This window comes from Xylaria bambusicola, assembly GCF_022495145.1.
Source record: "Xylaria bambusicola strain CBS 139988 unplaced genomic scaffold F5B22scaffold_5, whole genome shotgun sequence".
Classification (NCBI taxonomy): domain Eukaryota; kingdom Fungi; phylum Ascomycota; class Sordariomycetes; order Xylariales; family Xylariaceae; genus Xylaria; species Xylaria bambusicola.
In genome coordinates, this window is record NW_025953558.1 from 1,136,594 (window position 1) to 1,154,794 (window position 18,201).

Sequence of the window (18,201 nt, forward strand, 5' to 3'; positions counted from 1 at the left end):
TACCTAGACTGTTCCTTAAGGCAATATACTATACCGTATACCACTCATAACCTAGTATTTCAACAATCTCCGTAATAAGGTTACACCGCTCCGTATCTACTTCTCGGTGATAAAATCGATAACTTGTACAATGCTTAAGGTTAACCTGAGCATAAGGGTTGGGTCTACCCTAATGTTGTCAATGAGAACTGACTTGGTTTTTGCGGCGGCGTTATTACACAAATGGAGGTTGTGCCTATCGTAGCACCATTTAGAGCCCCATCGACTAATGTACAGACCTCGGTCGCGAATCAAACGTTTTATAAAGCAGTCCGAGGCGCCGTAATGGAAAAGAGCTTGACCATAAATCAAGGTTTGCTTTGTGGGTTCAAATTATTAGGGCTTGATAACATATAATTATCAATTGTATTAACACAATGCATTAGAAGGTATATCGGATCCATAAATCGTTTCTACAAGGTACGCCAATGACTCACACAACTTCTAGCTAGGAAAGGATCGGTAACTTATCCCTAATAGCTTCAATGATTGTTATTTCCTTTTCCTTGACATATTTCCTCTCTTCATCCATTTTCTCCGCACTCACAATGGCCTCCATTTTGGAGAGCCCGTTGGACTTGAAGAAGATCCAAGGAGCAATATAGAGCAAGTCTCCTCGATTCTCAGACATATGATTTTCAAAAACCTCTCTCATCCGAGCTGTTCTTTTCAAGTAGGTATACTGCGCCGGGCTCAGGGTGCTCTGTGTGTTCTCGGAATGATAGTGCAGCCAGTCCAGAAGGGTCGCAGAGATAGCCGCAAGAATTGGAGTCGCGTATGATGTCCCTGAGCGGCATTCCGCCTTGCCCTGCCAGTTTAATTTAATTCCGAGTCCCAGTGTACCATAATTCGATTTTGCCTCGGTCGCGGGGTTGATGGAGTCCAACCCTCCCAATCCATCGAGTGCGTGGACACATATGACGCGGTCGTCTCTCGCGGGGTAGGTTCGCGGGTCGTTGAGCCCGTAGTTAGATGCCGAAGCAAAGATAATGGCCTTGTCTTTGCAGTCTACGATGGCAGTTTCCAGAGCGGCGATGTGCTCGCGTGATCCAAACGACATGCTAATGATGTCCACTTCTTCCTTGAGGGCCCAGTTGAAAGCATCGACGACTTTAGTTGTATCGCTGAAATTCATACCTTTAGAAACCTTGGCAATGTAGAGATCAGCATCTGGCGCGTATTTCAGCAGAAGATAGGCTAGCCACGTCCCATGGCCAACTTCATCAATGGCGTCGTCTTTGTGCGGCCAATAGCCTTTAATTGGGTTTGTTTCTGGAGAACCACAAAATCCCTGATTTTCTCTTATCTCCGCGACCTTGGAGAGTGTTTCATCTAACCACTTGTCCTCCTCGTCGATACCTGTATCTAGCACTGCAATTCTCATCCTCCTCCGCCCCCCTCGGCGGTCAATCATCTTAGGCATAATGAAGTGTTTCCTGAAGGTGGAAAAGTTATCAAAGAATATATTGGCGCGGGCTTCGGCTAAGCTAAACAGATGAGAATTAGTGACTGTTGCGACTACTTTCATCAAAACGCGCAAACGTACGCACTAGCTGTTGGTGGGATGAGGTCATCAAAACAAAATATACTGCCCGATATAGAGCCATCTCTGTGACATGCAATAGCTGGTAGCTGCACAGCACTTGTCGTTGGCCCAGGGATATCGAAAGGCCCATATCTGTGTTTCTTAATTGTAGACTGCGACTTTCTGTAGTTGATTTCAAGGGGCCGAACCACATTCTGGAATATACTCTTCCTCAAGCTATTGAAAGAAATCTCTGAACTAGCTGCTCGCCTTGACCTTGAAGTAGCTTTTGATCGAGGTTGAGGGAGGGTGCCGGATTTAGATGGGGGTTTAGTGAGCTCAATGCATCCTCTTATGGCCTCCGCGCATCCTTTATTACCCTGTGTCTCGATGTACTGTGCTCTGTTTAATAACTGGATCTCGAATGATTCACCTTGCCTCGGCACAAAGAGTGAACCCGTCTCAATTTCGACTAGAAGCTGAGCGAAAGATAGCAGATGGGACCGGTACCCGACTGTGGTAATTTTGAGCTCTTTGATGGGCTTGCTGCGAAAAAGGGAGGTGGCGATGTACGGAAAATGTATGTTGAAGATCTGTGACCCCGTCCTTGTCCGCTTGTGGAGGAAGTGGATAGAGTTGGCGGTCCATTCCTGGCGCATCCACAAGCTGTAGAATAGGTGAAGCAGACAAAGCCCGATGGAGAAGGCCAGCACAGCCTTATCCTCTTTTTCAAACAGGCAACGCTCCCCGGGGAAAAGTACACCGCGTTCGAGCAGTTCGGCAAGCGATATAGTTGGATACGCATCGGGAAACGGCGACCGGGAGATACGCGGCTCTTCAGGAGTTAGAAGGAGTTTCGTGGTAAACAAGATTCTTTTGACTTCGGGAGAGTGGCTGCTGATGGCAAAATCACAGAGAAAAAATTCCTCGTCCTCATCCACTGCACTAACAAACCATATTAGCACTATAACTGGGTTCTTGAATTCGAGACAGCCAGTTTAGCCATGATAAAACCGCTTACCTCGGAACGGTAATGAACTCCCCTTCCTTCCATTCTTCGGATGGAAGCAGGTTCGGACACTTAGATATGAACATGGAAAAGCTCACATAATTGTTCGCTTCTCGACGGTTAAGGCCGCGTCCGTCTAGTTGAAGCCTTACAAGATGGCCGTCTTCGTTTGCGTTTTCACCTAGTAGATAGAAGAGGTCCGAGGAAGAATTCCAAGGCTGACGGTAGTCCCAATGGCAAGTTGTCTCCTCAGTACGAATGCTAACCCGACTGGGCAGGTTGGCGGCCGAGTTAGCGTCGGAGAAGCTTTTGTAAAGCCACATAGTCCGCTTCTTTATTTCGTCAACCTGTTCGTGGGTATGACTGATGCGGATAAACTGCTGGCATAGTAGGGATAGATGTGTTTCTTTTCCGTGTTGTTGGAATCTGATAGCCAATGCTTCAAGCTTAGGATACTGGTATACTGGACTATGTTCGTTCTCGAAGCTGCTGGCTCGCGATAACGGAGATGGTGGATCGGGATTTACACCCCGCACTGTCGTAGAGAAGGACTTGTATGGCGAAAAGTAGGAAACTACGGAAGCAGAGAGGCCAGATATTGCCGAAATAATGGATCCATGCGTTGCGTCGGTCGCAGCGTCCTGGAACGCATCGTCACTGCTAGCCTCATCGTCAAGAACCTCCTCATGCACCAGTTCTTCAAATGCATCGAGCAGACTAGCTAGGTTTGTTTTGCATGATGTGAAGCGATCCCAGCGCAAAAGGCCTAATGGCCTTATCTTTTCTATTTCCTCCAAATAGAAACTAAGAATTCGAAGTTTTTCTTCGAAGGGGACATTGTGTTTGTCGAAGGTATCATTAGCCTCATCCAAACCCCCCATGCACATATTCTTGGGGTCGCTGATGAGTGTCCATGTCTCTCGAATGCCTATGGAAAAAACAGGAAGAACGTCAATGAAGACACGCCACTCGGTTATCAATCGATCAAGGATCTGAGAATTTTGAGAGATTTGAGTCATCTCGTTACCATACTTTTCCTTCTGAATTTTGCGCGTTATGTGGGAAGTGGCAGCATTTGAGCCGAGATTGAGAGGAGTGATAGGGCCTTGATCTCACTGAATGGCGGCATGGGAACGATAGATTGGCTCGCATATCCGCCGAGGGTGGCGTCAAGCGGGGGCAAGTTACCTTGTCAGAGTAGCACACTAGCGCTGACTATCTTCCTGGTGGCATGCTGAAAAAATATTGAGATGCCTCCCAGGCTCAGTCGCAGCTAGCTCAGGTAAATTCTTTTGAAGGAGCCGGCAGCAAAGTCGGAGAAGCTAGTGATCTGAGATTATGTGACTTCTCAAAAGACAATAACACTGCGTATAGGACGCAAACTGCGAGACCGTGGAAGGGCATATTACGCAAACCCCAAGCCTTGACCTATTACTTGGTTGGCGGCTGGTGCCAAGGGTGTTCAGCTACGTAAGGGATGAAGTGCTGCCTGCATGCATTATTACCCCGCTTGACCCTTCAGAGCCTGTCATTATGCTTGTGTGGAATTGACTCATAGTGATTGTTGCAATGGGCTTCCAGGAGAGCGAGAACGAAAATGAAAATAACGGCGGCTTGCTGCATGGGACTGAGCGCTGTAACGGTCTTTTTGAAGCTCTTTTGGCCAAATTTCCTAGCCGCCAAGGGAATGAATACGAGGTCACGCTGGATTCTCACCGGCGCTTTCAAGCCTGGATACCGCGGCTCCATGAAAGCCTCACATACATGGTTGGCGATAAGGGCGTTTTGATCCGGCAACTCATCAATTCAATTGAGGCCAACCTTCATTGTAGTGAGTTAACGTTTCATGCTAGGCCTCAATAGAAAGAAATGTATTAATCATTTCCACTAATTTTTTACCTTGAAGTTCTTGAGATAAGGAGCCACAAGACAGACCAAGGCACCCGGCACGGAGCAATGGAAGTACTTGCTAATGACATTCTGAGTACCGTCTCGAACTCAGTCGCTCGGCTCGAGGACTATACCACGGCGGTAGGGCGGGAGTTTGAACAAGATGGCTATAGCCAACGCCGCGCACCTCCGATCATCTACGACTCCCTAGTTATACGGGGGCTAATCCTCAGTCGATTTCCCAGGCTGAGCGAGTCGATTCTAAGGCTGTTAGAGAGGTCAGTAGTGGCAAGAAGGGAAGCTTTGTTATCCCTCAGAAATGTAAGATCAGCACCGGGCCGAGGATTCGAGGCCGTTGAGGATCAAGACTCATCTGAGACTGAGTCTCTGTCCTCGGTGCAATCCGAATCATGGATCAATTATCCATATCCTGCTCCACCCGAAGGGGATGGTGATGCACAAACAAAGCGCTGTGATTGGTGCTACAACGAGTTGGAGGTTTCTAAGTTGAAGAACATCGCATGGTGGCGGTAAGAGCAGTAACATATCCTGTTAAGGAATACCACCAAGATCACACATCTAACGCCGTTAAGGAAACATTTTCTAGGAGATCTACAGCCCTATGTCTGCCTTGCTGGCTGTGAGCACCCGCGAATGCTTTTTTCGAAGTTCGATGAGTGGCAAGACCACATGGACTTTTTTCACGATGAGGATTGGATCAAGAATCTACAGCAACTTGATCAATCGCGCTGTGATGCCACTACTTTCTCCTCCGGGGGGCAAGAATTTGATACCTCATATGAGCTACAAACGCATAAAAATGTTGTGCAGGGAGGAGAAGCATTTTGGACCCAAGAAGACTTCATACTGAACAGAAGTGTGGAAACTTCATCTATTGGACTTGCTACTTGTCCATTGTGTCATCAGCATATTTTAATAGATGGCTCTATCAGAGGTACCATCGACGAGGGCATACAGGGGCAATCCGTGTACTCGAAAACTGATCAATATCAGGAAAGTTTCGTTGCAGATAAACCCACGACTATACCAGTGCCAATCTCCCTCGAAGGCCCAACCTCCCAAGAACTAGAGATAAGAGAAATACTTGTTAGGCATATTGCTAATGATCTCAAAGACATAGCTTTCCTATCTCTGAAAGACATCGACGGTGAGACTCTACGTGGCGGGTCTTCCAATTCTATGGATGGCCAAAAGATCTCGAACAGAATATCAGCAGAAGATAACAGTAGCAAAATGTCACTGTCCGTCCGTACTTCAGGCTCACCTAAATTAGATATCGAAATCCTAAGCAATAAAAACGTATCTGTGAGATCGGAGAGCTTGATAGGGGCAAGAGAAGCCTCAAGGCTCGATAATACTGATCATGTTTCCTGGTCTAGGTTTTCTGGTAAGTCACTTCATCCGCGAAAAACTTTGAAGCGATATTGGATTGTTAAAGAAGAAAAAAGCCTTCAAATTGCCAAATCGGAGAAAGGAGGCCCACAGACCCGAGAATGAAGTTCTCGCGGCTATCGGAGGCCATCTGACGACTCAATCATCACTAGCAGAAGGTGTATTAGACCAACGTGATGAAGACTCAGTCTCTTCGGTTGCTACATCGTCCCACTTGAGAGATGAGATAAATGACTCCCTTGTTGAGAGTGCTTTTGACAGTGGCCGACGATTTCTCCCTGAAGGTAGCCTCGACAGACTAGTCACATCTGAAAACGTCTTGGGGGTGCTGACATACTTGGGGGCTAATACGGAAGAAATTCAATCTCTCGTTGACTTTGTCCTAACCAAGGCGAGAAAAATCTTTATTGTTATAGTAAACACTGATATGATCAATGTTAGTGACGCACTTGAGAGTTGTCGACGGTCGGGCGTCACAGACCGTCACCTACCCCTCCCGCGAGAACTCATCAACTGCGGAGGGATGAAAAATCATTCAACGAGGAAAGATTGCCAACATGAGGTGGAACTGGAGGTATTCCATGAGAAGCCATGGCGTCGTTCGGCTATCTCAGCTTTTTACCATGCGCAGTGGCAGTTTCTTGCACCCTCATTCACCCCTTACCATCGTGACATGACATTGGATGTCAGAGCTATCTTACCGTTTGTCCACGTTGGCCGGGACGCCCGAGTGGGGTTCTTTAGTGAGGTTTATGAAGTTGAGTTGCATCGTGACCATCATAATGGGATTATACCAGCCGAGGACGGACATGAACTTCGCGTCGCGCTAAAAGAGCTGCGAGCGGACTCTAATAATGATGACATCCGCGACACATTTGAGCATGAGATGAGATCTTTCGAAGCACTCCGTGAGTTTCAACACAAACACTTGATTACTACGATGGCCTCGATTGTCCGAGGAGAAAGGCGGTATTTCATATTCCCTTGGGCAGATGGAGAAGACTTGCGAGCATTCTGGATGACAACAGAGTTCTGGCCCCTGACACCGCATCTAATACTGGAAACCGTGCAACAACTGGGCGGTCTAGCTAGCGCCCTATATACACTGCATCAAGGCGGGTGGAGGCACGGAGATGTGAAGCCTGAGAATATCCTAAGATTCAAAGACCGGACTACCCTGGGGATCCTCAAGCTTGGTGATCTGGGGCTCGCCAAGACACACCACCAGTCAACGGCACTTCGACAGGCCCCAACCACGACAAGGGTTGGGACCATGCGCTACGAGCCACCCGAGACTGTCGTCTCCAATAACCAGCCGAGATCACGAAAATATGACATATGGTCGATGGGTTGTGTTACCATGGAATTCGTCATTTGGTTGCTATACGGGCCAACTGGACTAAACGAGTTTAGTCGGGCTCTCTCCAAAGATAATACCATTGGAGAGGCATTTTATTCAACGAGACAAGGCGATTACCATAGATTGCAGGCTGAGGTGCACCCTGTAGTCAGTCTCTGGATGGGCGAGATATCCAAGAATCCAGATTGGCCGCGAGATTCAGCAATTGCTGACCTCGTGAGACTCGTCGAGACTCATCTGCTTGTGGTCCGCACATCATCGGCGAAGCCTCCATTGTCCATGATAGAACAGTCAAATTCAGAACAATTGACCATAACAATAGGGATGGATTCCCAACCGGATATGTCGAACGTTCGAGCGGATGCCCATTTTTTACAAAAACGATTAGAGCTAATCCTACACAAATGTCAGACAGATCCCGAATACTTGTTTCCCAGATCAGCGAGAGCAGCTCTCTATCGCCGCCCTATACCAGGTCATAAAAATACTCAAACTAGACTGCGAACAGGTCAACATATAGACATTTTGAAACCAAGTGCTCTTCACGTGCTAGCTGTACCCGAGCGCTTGCCTCTACTGTCTCGAGCGGGCGCGGCGGAAGAGTACAGTAACACACAGGGAAATACCATTGAGGTAGGTCAATGTCACCTGTAAGTTTTGGCACGAGCCGATGAGTTGACTCTGGACATTTAGGATACTTGGGAATATATCACAGACAACGATTTTGCCAGTCGGTTCTTCCAGTCTTTCGCCACTCCAACCACCCCTGGGCGAAATGCAGACCGAGTCTGTGCTTACTGCACAGAAATTGATTTCTGCGTTCCCGAATTTTCTATGAGCTACACGACAAAGTACCTTCAAGAAACTGCCCCCTATTGTTGTCTCTGCTCTCTCTTGTATAATGCCCTTACCCGTAATGATCCGAGGCAGCTGGACCTTCGTGTGATTCATTTCAAACGCTATGACTCAATAATAAAAAGCCAGACAAGCGGCTCTCCTATTCTATCCATGGTTTCAGACCCCATAAACTCAATAGCGTCTCCGACAGCACGTCTAATACCAGCTGAGATTCAAATCGGACTCCCAAATCTACATGACTTTGATAGCGCAGCCCACCGTCACCTCCTCAGGCAGTGGCTGGCAAGTTGCGACTTCGAACACCAGTGTATCTCCGGAAATAAATCAAATCGTTATTTTCCAACCCGAATCCTATTTGTAGAGGGTGATGACGCCCCCACTGTACGTCTGATCGAAACCATAACAATGGTGGCCAAGCCTAAGTCATATATCACTCTCTCGTACGTCTGGGGTTCGCGCAATGCGAAATGGAGGCTTAATAGGAGTAACTACTCACAATTCCAGTACGGCACACCCACCAGCGAGCTGCCGCCTTCGTTTCGTGATGCTGCTCTGGTTGCTCTACAAATGGGCATCCCATATCTCTGGATCGACGCCCTTTGTGTTATCCACGACGGCGACCTCGACACAGCAGCAGATGTTATGGAAAGAGACCAGGCTTTCCGAGGGTCTCACTGCACCGTCTCGCTAAGCTCCGCTGTTAGCATCAATGATGGATTTCTGAAACCGCGAAGACATAGGGAGGCGGTAAAAATGAAAAGAGAGAACGGAGGTATCTATTATGTTTGCGAACTAATCGATGAATTTAGCAAAGATGTAGAAGAGTCGCCTCTGAGTTCGAGAGGCTGGGCCTTTCAGGAGCGCATTCTGTCGCGGCGGATGATATTCTTCACGGCTAATCAGACATATTGGCAATGCGGTGAAGGCATCCGCTGCGAGACTCTGACCAAGTTGGGAAAGTAAGTCTGCAAACCTGTGATCGTGCTTTTTCGACTCTACTGATTCTGCCATGTTAGCTGGAGGTCAGCCATCCTAGGCGACCCAGACTTTCCTGCAAGGTCCCTAAAGACTTTACACCCTGTTCAGACCTACCAACAGTTCTACGAACGGTACTCGTTGCTTAGATTCAGTTTCGCTACAGACAGGTTGCTTGCCTTCCAGGGCCTGGAGAAGCGAGTCTTGCTATCTTTAAAATCCGCGGGGGGTTACGGAGTTGTCGAGCGCTTCTTCCACCGCAGCCTCCTCTGGCGCCGGGGCCCCGAACAGACACTGGAGCGAATAGAGTTCCCTGAAGAGCAACATATTCCAAGCTGGTCTTGGCAAGCATACATTGGTGGTATAACTTATCTGGAAATGCCGCCTGACACTATCGCCTGGAACAAGAACTGTTACACCCCGCGCCATGACTTCAGCGAACTCATAGCTGAAGCGTGGGACTTTGACTTCCAGGCTGCGTCTTCTGACGAATCCAACAATTTAACGGTGGTTTGGGATCAGGGCGAGCATGGTAGGAGGGAAGACCTGAAGTGCATTACTGTCGGAAGTAGCAAGGCTAGTTCCGATGAAATTGGACCACGTAGTGCAAATTATCTCCTCATTGTTGCACCTAGTGGCGACCACAACATATTCGAGCGTCTCGGAGTCGGATATATGGACGGAATAGAGCCTGTATCAAGGGACAAGTTGATGATTCGAGTTCGCTAGAAGAGGACTGTAAAAAGGAATCGATAGGCAGCTCCCTAATCGATTGATTTCAGCGGACTTTGATGCGTTTCTTCTTCCATGAAGCTTAGTTAGATCTCGTCTTCCGTATTTACAGAAAATCTGAAACAGGAGTCCGTTGATATTCTCGCTCTTTTACCCTGCCTTTGACCTAGCTTTTCATTATCGGTGTTATATGGTAGTGGCTCACTATCTGCATAAGCTGCTTTGAATCTCGGCTGTGAAATCTGCTGATATTGTAATTACTCGTTGAATAGCTTAGTCAAACTGCCGGCTATTCAACTACAATATATAGTCCTTCAAACCGAGTTTAATCAACGCTGGCATCTTGCCATGATGAGTCATAGCACAAGCGCTGGGCCATTATAACCACGTATAGAGCTATCTTAGCCGGGCCAGATTGTCCCTTGCCTAGGATACAATGCGGGAATTTAAAAGCACCCTAGAGCATAGACAGCTAAGACAGAGGCCTCCATGGCTTTATGTTCCCACCGTGGTTGGTCGCGAGATAATCATTATGCGGGGTATTGGTATTGTTGGGCTGTATTGTCGCTTAGGGCATCTTGACGCCACATTTTCAGCTGCGTGCTGCGCCTTCATTATATTCCTAAGGCAATTCTCCTACAGCAGAACTTTTATTTCTTTTATCCTCGAGCCACACAAGCAGCAATCCTATCCCTCGTCTGTGTCTCGTCCATATTTTGCCCCAATCAGTTCGAGTCGAACCCAGCCGCCATGTTTAAAACTTACGTGGTGGCCCCAAACTTTTCCATCCCCCCAGCTCCTGAAGTCCAGGGCTCTGCAGCAATCCCCCCGCAGGGCCAGCTTCAGCTTGGGGATATACTAACTAGGCCCTTCGGGGCCAAGCCAATTGCCATCAATCGCTACGATCGCACCCCGATTGATAAGGACCATCTCGAGGCCGTGGATAGGAAAGGGGACGTTCAACAGAATTCCCAAAATCTCTTCAGCGGACGTCTCGGTATCTGGGCAAGCCTACTCGCTAACCTTGGGATCGGGCTAGATGTCGACCTCAGCATCCATGGTTTAAGCAATTCCGCGGACGTGATGAAGATCAAATCTCTGGAGACACACTCATTTGACGTTAGGGATGATTATATCAAGAAGGTGCTTGCGTCACGGTCGGTAGCGGACTACATCAACGAGTTCAAGTTGTCAGCCAAGGAAGCTAAACAGATCCCTTTATACATGGTGTCTGGCTTGAAAATCGCTAAGGGTGTTTCTTCAAAATTTACCGACTTGTTGAAAGCAGGAGCTAATATTGGTTCGTCCGAATCCGCGGGCAACGCGGACTCCAAGCTACTCGAGGTGCTCTGGAAGCGGTACCGACGAGTATCTTTCGAAACGTCAACGGATTTCGTTCTTGCCTTCCAGCTGATGCATATCAGATATGATATAGCCACAGAGAAGACGAAGCAGAACGTATCGCTTGAGAAGGTGACATTGGCGGACGGTACGCCGATTCCGACCGAAATCTCGGTCAATTACGCAGGAACGGACCAGGATTTCTCAGGGGCAAGAAAGTTGTCCCAAGAGATATTCGAGAGTAGGGATGGTACTGAGCTTCTCTTGATCCCCGATCTGGAGTAGGTGTCTCAGCATGGAGACTGGAATGCACAAACTATTCCCTACCTTTTAGATTGATTTATCGATGCACAATCGTTGTGGTGTGGAGTCAGTCATTCTGGGTTATTGCTATCTCGATGTAGTGTGTTCTAGTTATGTGTCTTAGCGTATCACGCAATCATTGATATCCGCAGAGATGACAACAAGAACTACGCGTTGATAAATAAGTATCGTTCATTAACGTTCACATGGCGGTCCTGGATCACTATCACGAGCCTGAGAGTAGCTGCATTTCTGGTCTTGAGGCAAACCCCATGTCACATAGCGGGCACAACTCTGGGGAATTGAAACACTTTTCTCGCACGGTTGGCGTGATTGATGTTTGGTCATTGTCAGGGGTTGATCGCGGAGTTGATTCCGCTGCCACAAGCAATTAAACCATGAAAGTGTATTAAGCAATGCATGTTGCAAAGATAAGCATATACTGCTGCAACGGGTTTATCTGCATGCAGCTGTGGGATCGACTCCGCCACCACCATCTTCATCATGCATCCAGCTGAGGCACATTTCCAGAGGCACAACCAGTACCCAACTACCCGAGTAAAAGTTGCAGCCGCGGCATTTGGACATGCTCCTGCAATCTTTTCCCTCCAAAATCTGGTGAGAGCTGCTGCTACTACTGCGGGAATTTGTATTAGCCCCTGAGAAGAATATCTTCTATTTCCGTCTAGCTAACGACGATAAGTTCTATTTGCCATGTCTTCAATATCACCGTTACCTCAACCGCGCCAGGGTTCTTCTAAGGGTCAATTCCGAAATGGTGTTTGGTTTTGTAAGTAGAATCTTACGTTGTGTTTGGATCACATTAGTACACAAAGCTCACATCTAATGCCTAGGCGATTGCAAGCCACCGCTTCCAGCTCGACTCCGGTTCGTAATTGATGATACATACAAAAATAAAGGCAAACAATTTTATGGATGCCCCGTCAATGAAAAAGAAGGGAACAGATGCACCATGTTCGTTCTAATCGATGAGGCAAAGAGGCGACAGTGGGAGTGTTTCAAGAGCAGCGGGCGCTCAGAGAAAAGGCAGACCACAATTCTTGAGAGTTTCTCACTGTCTAAGACAAAGCTACCCCAGTGCAAAGGAGCACCTGTGATGGAAGTCGTCGATCTAGAGACTCTCGATAACGAATCAAAGGCCTTAATGTCGGCGGCTACCTTGACTTCCAATCCAGTTTCACCGGTAGGAAACCAATTCGAACCATCATCATCAGTCGAGACCTCGACCCTGAAGGAAAACACTGAAAGCCCGCATTCTGAGCTAGGAGACATCTTCGGTGCAACAGCCATTGAGGGTGAAAGCGAGAGAGCGCTGGAAAGCTGCGCTGCCATTAACAGCACCTTAAAACGAAGTTCGCTGGCTAAGACAGCTATTGACGAATGACATGGGTCTACGAGCAAGCGTAAAGCTCAGGAGGAGGATTGCGAGAGACCAGGTAACCCATTGATTACGCCACCCATAGTACGCACCACGGACACGGCGAACGGATTACCGACACCATCGCGTACCAATATGATGCCCGTAGCAAGGCTCCTCTTTCAGCATGAGAGCAACCGTACAGATGCAACAAGCACCAAGCGAAAACGTGTAGGCTCAAACGAGCCTCAAGAGTCTGAGATTTTTGGACCTAACTTGTCCATACTGCTTTCAGCGCCTGCATCACCAAACACAAGCCCAGCCAACATGTGGAGCGAGATAATGGATCTCTTTAGAGATGTGGACATGACTACTGAGACTCGCGAGGCAGTTCAGAAAGCTCTTAGCATATTTGAGGACCGGTACGCAGCGCTGCAGGCTAGGGTCAGCAGTCTCGAGAACGGACAGAGACGTGCCAAGGGGGGCTTATAGTTTTATGCTCTGTCTGATTTCGTTAATAGCTAATATGAAGCTGACCGGAGGAAAATCATCTGCATATTCTGGGTTTGATTAGGGTTCGGCAGGCCTGACTTCGGTTAATTAGTGAAAGGGGTGATCATCATAAACAAGAAATGGCCATAAATTTGCAGCGTGAGCCTCGCGCATAGATTATCACACACAAAAGCTACGAAGCTGTCGACACATATAACCAGGCCTGTAAGAAAATCTTCACCACAACACACGAGACTTATACAATGAGTACTGTAAGCATTATGCGGCCGTACAAAGCATTAGGTCGGCGTAATAGCTTTCCTATGCGAAAGCTTGAATTACATTAAAGGCTAATACACGGCTCCTATTGGCGATTTATGCGTCATAGAAACTCATCACGCAATAGAGACAATTCTAAGGCCCTCAAAGTGCCAGAGAAGCCTTAGACTATCAGCCATTGGGAAATGACGACATTGATCAACTAGGTACCGTGATGGCTAGGGAAATATGAGCAATCTAGGCAATCGGCTCTGGATCATTGGCTTCTGTGTGCTGGGCGAAAGAGATACTTAGACAGCTACGTATCCAATCGACTCCCTAACCACCTGAGGCATAGCAGTCTAAAAAAGGTAGAAGTAGGTTAAGATAGTTCTTCTCTGATGATGGGTTGTATACATTGATTCGGGTGTAGCTAAACTAAACGAGTATTCAAGCGGACAGCAGAAATTAGGAGGATTTGAATAACACGTGCTTCAGTGGTTATGTAGCCGGATAATAGTGCTCTTGGCATAGATAGAAAGGGTCAACATCCCAAGCTATTATTACAAGCAGATGGTGTTATAAAAGATGAGGTCTACGAAAAGGTTTTGCAGGAATCTTTTTTGCAAGGTATAGAAGATGTTGGACGTAGGTGGAGCTATATAATAACCGTTAGACTGCTCGAACGTCTAACGGCGTCGTTTTTAACGTTCGAGAGAAAATGAGGAGGGCTCAGCTTAAACGTTTACACTTCACTCTGACTAGTTCCATAGACCTAGCGTATGATAGCATTAAAGGAGTATAATTTTGAATTAGATATGCCCTTCTGAAGTGATTATGATACATTACTGTGTGCAGGAACACGCATTAATCAACAAAGGCAAGCTTATATACACTCATCCCGTGTCACGGACTACGCGTTATTCTGCATGCCCCAAGGTACACGAAATCATCAGGCATTTCAACCAGGCAGCTCACTGAAGGTCTGATTGCCTCCAAGTTCCTGAACGTGACTCTGCCGATATTCACTTTGCGATTGGGTTGGTGTCGTTGCAGCCAATTTTATTTCGTCGTGCCCAAGCTCGCTGCGATGTTGAGGCTCTCCGTATGTAGTTGTCCCCCGCCTTCGTTTCTGCCTCCTGAAAGCAAGCCATGCAAGTACTACTACGATGATCACCGCGGCAGCTACTCCGACGCCAATACCAGCGGCGGCGCCACTCGATAGTCCCGCTGATATCGTGGGCTGTGGCGTCGAGGATGCCATGGTTGATGTCGGTGTCGAGGATGGCGTCGAAGCCGTCGTTGGAGGCATCGTTGATGTCGACGTTGCGATCGACTCGGATGTATAAGCGAATCCGCTCGCCGGCACCTTGAAGAAGACAGGTAGGTCTTCAGGAGCATCTAATCTGAATGTCTCGTCTGTCGGATCTGCGCAGTCAAGGTTGCCGCCATTTTCATCGGAGCGGCAGCAAGCCCATAGACCTCTATCAGGTATATACGTTACGTCAGGCCTCAGTTGACCGCCTATACATGCGCGCACGCCAGCCAGTTAGATACTATTCAATCACGATATGCAGGAACACGATCGGTTAGAAATGAGACGCAGGATCCTGTGAGTAAGTAACTCACCACATATCGATCTACAGGCCTCGTCTTGAAGAGTCTCATCTGTACAAGCAGCGGCGTAGTAGCCACTCCCGCCAGCTAGCGAGTGGGTATATGAGCAGATGCCGCCGCTAAGACAACTGTCTCCCCACGCGCAGCACTGCACCGCGGGATTAGTGCTATTCACCGGCCCACATGGGAAGTAATGGGGTTCGATATCGTCGCCATAAGATGTGAGCTTGCCGCCAACGTAATTGTAGCAGTGTGCTGACATGGTAGCCAAGGGCTAGTACAAAGAGAAATGCCGAACAGAGCGGAGGTATACCATGTTACGGGTTGGAGACATGAGACGTGATTCTTATATTCTTGCCAAGCTGCCGTTAGCCGCATGTGGCCCGACTCTCGCCCCATAGAACATGCACTGTTCAGAACTGTCGGTTAGATATAGTAGATCTAAGTTCGTTCCTGGCTGGTGCTGCGGCGCAGAATGCTGGTACTGTAACGTGGTTACATCACTTCTCACGCTGCGTGAGTCCTGTGGATGAGGATGTGGCGTGCGTTGTATCCAGGGGTCAAACGCTTACAGTGTCGCACTCGGATGCTAGCGATTGCTTCACCCAACTTGTCTGAGACAAGAGTTTCGTGCTTCACAAGAGTCAGCGATGAGTGAATACATATAAGTAAGTGTATATAATTCTTCAAGAACAATGATACGTTTGGCATGAAATATCAGAATACTGATTAAGTCATAATAAGCTTAGCTGGTGAAAAGTTCCAACTATTTATATCGCAGCCCCCACATAAGTTTGACTAGGGTAAGCAAATCTCGGTACGTGTGATTCGGACAATACCGGTACCTAGCTTTCTTCAGAGGCCCCAGTGGAGTCACTACTATTATACTACATATGTATTTACATTTATGCCCTAGAGACGCATCTCTCCGTGCATACCGGCAAGCATACCTCGGCCTACTAATATTGTTCATTGGTAGGAAAGTTTTCCAAGTCCCTTATCATTATTCAGTCAAACTGTGTGATTCAGTTCATTTGCATTCATTTTAGATGTTTGCTTCTGTATCAAAAGGCGACCCGGCAACACCAGGCGACGGGGAGCAGAACATATGCGACCGCCACGCCGCCACAGTGCGCGTCCACACCCTACCAAGTATTGCATATCGACTGCAGGGTCGGAAGATCCATTTGTTGAGAATCGCTAAAGGTGAGAGGCGAGGTTGATTCGAATATGTAAGCGCCGCTCGACTTCAGCTTTCATTCAAATTCACAGATAGTAGCTTCCATTGACCAATAGCCCCAACTCGATACGTGGAATACAAGGAAGGCAGATATCAAGATTTAATAGCCAATACTACCTATGCTGGTGTAATCACATATTCTCGCCCTTTGACAGTCTGAACAGGCCCAGCATATGGGATATCATCGACCAAAATGTCGATTCCGTCGGACACCCTGAGTGTCAAATCTGATCCACTGTTCGAGGTCACAGTGGCGGTCTTGAACTTACTATTCTCCCATTGAGCATCAACTACAAAACCTCCACGAGCGGTCAGTCCTTTTAACCAACCCGTGGGAATTGCGCGTGGGAGGGCAGGGAGAATGTGGATGCCAGCGTGGCTTTGCAAAAGCATTTCAGTAACACCGCTTGTAAAACCAAAGTTGCCATCAATCTGGAAAGTTGCGCCGTGATCAGTATTCCATAATCCCTCTGTCGCAAACTTTGCAAACCAGGCCTGGACCATTTTCCAGGCATCATCACCACGTAAGAGGCGAGCGTAGAGGTTCATTGCCCAGGTGCGGCTCCAGCCCGTACTACCACTTCCACTATTAATCCGTCGATCAACTAGAACGCCTGCAGCTTTCGACAGTGTCTTATTAAAAAGCGGCGTGAACTCGTAACCAGGGAATAGTGCGTATAATGGTGAGAAGTGGCGATGAGCTCTGTCTGGTTCCTCGTACTCGAACCGCCACTCCAAAATTTGGCCCTGAGATCCAATCTGAGGCGGCCTAATTAGTGGCAAGAACACCTTCGCGTTGGAAACATCTTTATCAGTGTCGGGTATTCCCAATGCCTCTGCTGCCTCAATTAGGGCGATAGTTACGGCGCGCATGAGTTGATCGTCCATGGCTATGTTGATATCCATGGGCTCGCTGCTTCCAGCTCTGGACATGCGACTAGGCACTTTGAAGGTGTTCTCTGGTGATAATGAGGGTCCAGTGACCTGCCAGCCTTCATACTCAAACGTGTAACAGTAATAGAATGTGGCAACGTCAATCAAGTAGGGGTAAACAGTCTTTTCCAGGAAGTTTGTATCATTCGTAAATCGGTAATACTCCATCATGTGTTGAACAAGCCATGCTGCACCCATCGGCCACATACTTGAGGATCGAAAGTTGTCCGTGGGGGCAGGGTCAGCCCAGAGGTCAAGATTGTGGTGAAGAACCGTGCCGTTGCAACTGTACATATCGCGAGCCAATTTCTCACCACGGGGCTTTGCAAGTGCCATCAAGTCGTAAAGAGGCTCTTGAGTCTCTAGAAGATTGGTCGTCAATGCGGGCCAATAATTCATCTCCGTATTAATGTTGATAGTGAACTTGCCACCCCACGGTGCACTTGTTGCGTTATTCCAAACGCCCTGTAAATTGGCCGGGAAATCAACCGCGGCGGCTGTATTTCGAGAAGATCCGACGAGCATATGCCGGCCCAGATTCCAAGCTAACGTTACCAACTCAATATCGTCGCCGCTGCCACGAGCGTTACTCACTCTCTTGTTCGTAGGTAAGTTAGCTAGCTCTCTTGGGGATCGGCCTAAGTTGATAGATGCGCGCCCCAGCAGAGCTGAAGCATCTGCTACAGCTTCGTCCCGTATTAAATCAAAGCCTTTGCCAACTGCACCAGCCAGCTTGTTATTGATTAGGGTTAGGGTTAGGGTTAGGGTTAGGGTTAGGGTTAGGGTTAGGGTTAGGGTTAGGGTTAGGGTTAGGGTTAGGGTTAGGGTTAGGGTTAGG

The 18,201-nt window shown here is 47.9% G+C and overlaps 7 protein-coding genes across 7 annotated transcripts; 4 read left to right on the forward strand and 3 right to left on the reverse strand.

The window, feature by feature from the left end:
• Positions 1-341: 341 nt before the first annotated feature.
• F5B22DRAFT_423458 (uncharacterized protein) lies at positions 342-3,867 on the reverse strand. Its single transcript, XM_047971663.1, has 3 exons — positions 2,586-3,867; positions 1,586-2,509; positions 342-1,526 (listed from the first exon to the last, which is right to left on the reverse strand). The coding sequence occupies exons 1-3, from the start codon at positions 3,590-3,592 to the stop codon at positions 488-490; spliced, it is 2,970 nt and encodes a 989-aa protein (XP_047834649.1). The 5' UTR covers positions 3,593-3,867; the 3' UTR covers positions 342-487.
• On the forward strand, positions 3,868-5,672 carry F5B22DRAFT_423511 (uncharacterized protein). Its single transcript, XM_047971664.1, has 4 exons — positions 3,868-4,404; positions 4,480-4,993; positions 5,057-5,418; positions 5,478-5,672. The coding sequence occupies exons 1-4, from the start codon at positions 4,143-4,145 to the stop codon at positions 5,495-5,497; spliced, it is 1,158 nt and encodes a 385-aa protein (XP_047834650.1). The 5' UTR covers positions 3,868-4,142; the 3' UTR covers positions 5,498-5,672.
• On the forward strand, positions 5,673-9,962 carry F5B22DRAFT_423512 (uncharacterized protein). Its single transcript, XM_047971665.1, has 4 exons — positions 5,673-5,871; positions 5,923-7,869; positions 7,930-9,053; positions 9,111-9,962. Exons 1-4 carry the CDS (start codon positions 5,848-5,850, stop codon positions 9,796-9,798), a joined length of 3,783 nt encoding a protein of 1,260 aa, XP_047834651.1. The 5' UTR covers positions 5,673-5,847; the 3' UTR covers positions 9,799-9,962.
• A 309-nt stretch (positions 9,963-10,271) lies between these two features.
• Positions 10,272-11,688, forward strand: F5B22DRAFT_423614 (uncharacterized protein). The gene has a single exon (XM_047971666.1). The coding sequence runs from the start codon at positions 10,552-10,554 to the stop codon at positions 11,425-11,427; it is 876 nt and encodes a 291-aa protein (XP_047834652.1). The 5' UTR covers positions 10,272-10,551; the 3' UTR covers positions 11,428-11,688.
• Positions 11,689-11,949: 261 nt separating this feature from the next.
• Positions 11,950-13,315, forward strand: F5B22DRAFT_643055 (uncharacterized protein; the record flags this gene model as incomplete). Its single annotated transcript, XM_047978210.1, has 4 exons — positions 11,950-12,094; positions 12,149-12,235; positions 12,300-12,818; positions 12,930-13,315. The coding sequence occupies 4 exons, from the start codon at positions 11,950-11,952 to the stop codon at positions 13,313-13,315; spliced, it is 1,137 nt and encodes a 378-aa protein (XP_047834653.1).
• A 1,041-nt stretch (positions 13,316-14,356) lies between these two features.
• F5B22DRAFT_592593 (uncharacterized protein) lies at positions 14,357-15,915 on the reverse strand. The gene is made up of 2 exons (XM_047973937.1): positions 15,203-15,915; positions 14,357-15,097 (listed from the first exon to the last, which is right to left on the reverse strand). Exons 1-2 carry the CDS (start codon positions 15,450-15,452, stop codon positions 14,535-14,537), a joined length of 813 nt encoding a protein of 270 aa, XP_047834654.1. The 5' UTR covers positions 15,453-15,915; the 3' UTR covers positions 14,357-14,534.
• Positions 15,916-16,088: 173 nt separating this feature from the next.
• On the reverse strand, positions 16,089-17,660 carry F5B22DRAFT_592595 (Six-hairpin glycosidase-like protein; the record flags this gene model as incomplete). Its single annotated transcript, XM_047973938.1, has 2 exons — positions 16,089-16,422; positions 16,487-17,660. One exon carries the CDS (start codon positions 17,655-17,657, stop codon positions 16,548-16,550), a length of 1,110 nt encoding a protein of 369 aa, XP_047834655.1. The 3' UTR covers positions 16,089-16,422; positions 16,487-16,547.
• Between the last annotated feature and the right edge of the window lie 541 nt (positions 17,661-18,201).

Excerpts from the sequence above, each read along its gene's own strand:
- F5B22DRAFT_423458 (XM_047971663.1), bottom strand. The coding sequence starts at position 3,592 with ATGACTCAAATCTCTCAAAATTCTCAGATCCTTGATCGATTGATAACC. Across the intron at positions 2,510-2,585 it reads GAGTTCATTACCGTTCCGAG|TGCAGTGGATGAGGACGAGG; the intron begins GTAAGCGGTTTT and ends ATGGTTTGTTAG. Across the intron at positions 1,527-1,585 it reads ATCCCACCAACAGCTAGTGC|CTTAGCCGAAGCCCGCGCCA; the intron begins GTACGTTTGCGC and ends TCATCTGTTTAG.
- F5B22DRAFT_423511 (XM_047971664.1), top strand. The coding sequence starts at position 4,143 with ATGGGCTTCCAGGAGAGCGAGAACGAAAATGAAAATAACGGCGGCTTG. Across the intron at positions 4,405-4,479 it reads TGAGGCCAACCTTCATTGTA|TTCTTGAGATAAGGAGCCAC; the intron begins GTGAGTTAACGT and ends TTTACCTTGAAG. Across the intron at positions 5,419-5,477 it reads AATAGATGGCTCTATCAGAG|GAAAGTTTCGTTGCAGATAA; the intron begins GTACCATCGACG and ends GATCAATATCAG.
- F5B22DRAFT_423512 (XM_047971665.1), top strand. The coding sequence starts at position 5,848 with ATGTTTCCTGGTCTAGGTTTTCTG. Across the intron at positions 5,872-5,922 it reads TTCCTGGTCTAGGTTTTCTG|AAGAAAAAAGCCTTCAAATT; the intron begins GTAAGTCACTTC and ends GGATTGTTAAAG. Across the intron at positions 9,054-9,110 it reads ACTCTGACCAAGTTGGGAAA|CTGGAGGTCAGCCATCCTAG; the intron begins GTAAGTCTGCAA and ends CTGCCATGTTAG.
- F5B22DRAFT_423614 (XM_047971666.1), top strand. The coding sequence starts at position 10,552 with ATGTTTAAAACTTACGTGGTGGCCCCAAACTTTTCCATCCCCCCAGCT.
- F5B22DRAFT_592593 (XM_047973937.1), bottom strand. The coding sequence starts at position 15,452 with ATGTCAGCACACTGCTACAATTACGTTGGCGGCAAGCTCACATCTTAT. Across the intron at positions 15,098-15,202 it reads GGCCTGTAGATCGATATGTG|GCGGTCAACTGAGGCCTGAC; the intron begins GTGAGTTACTTA and ends GCGCATGTATAG.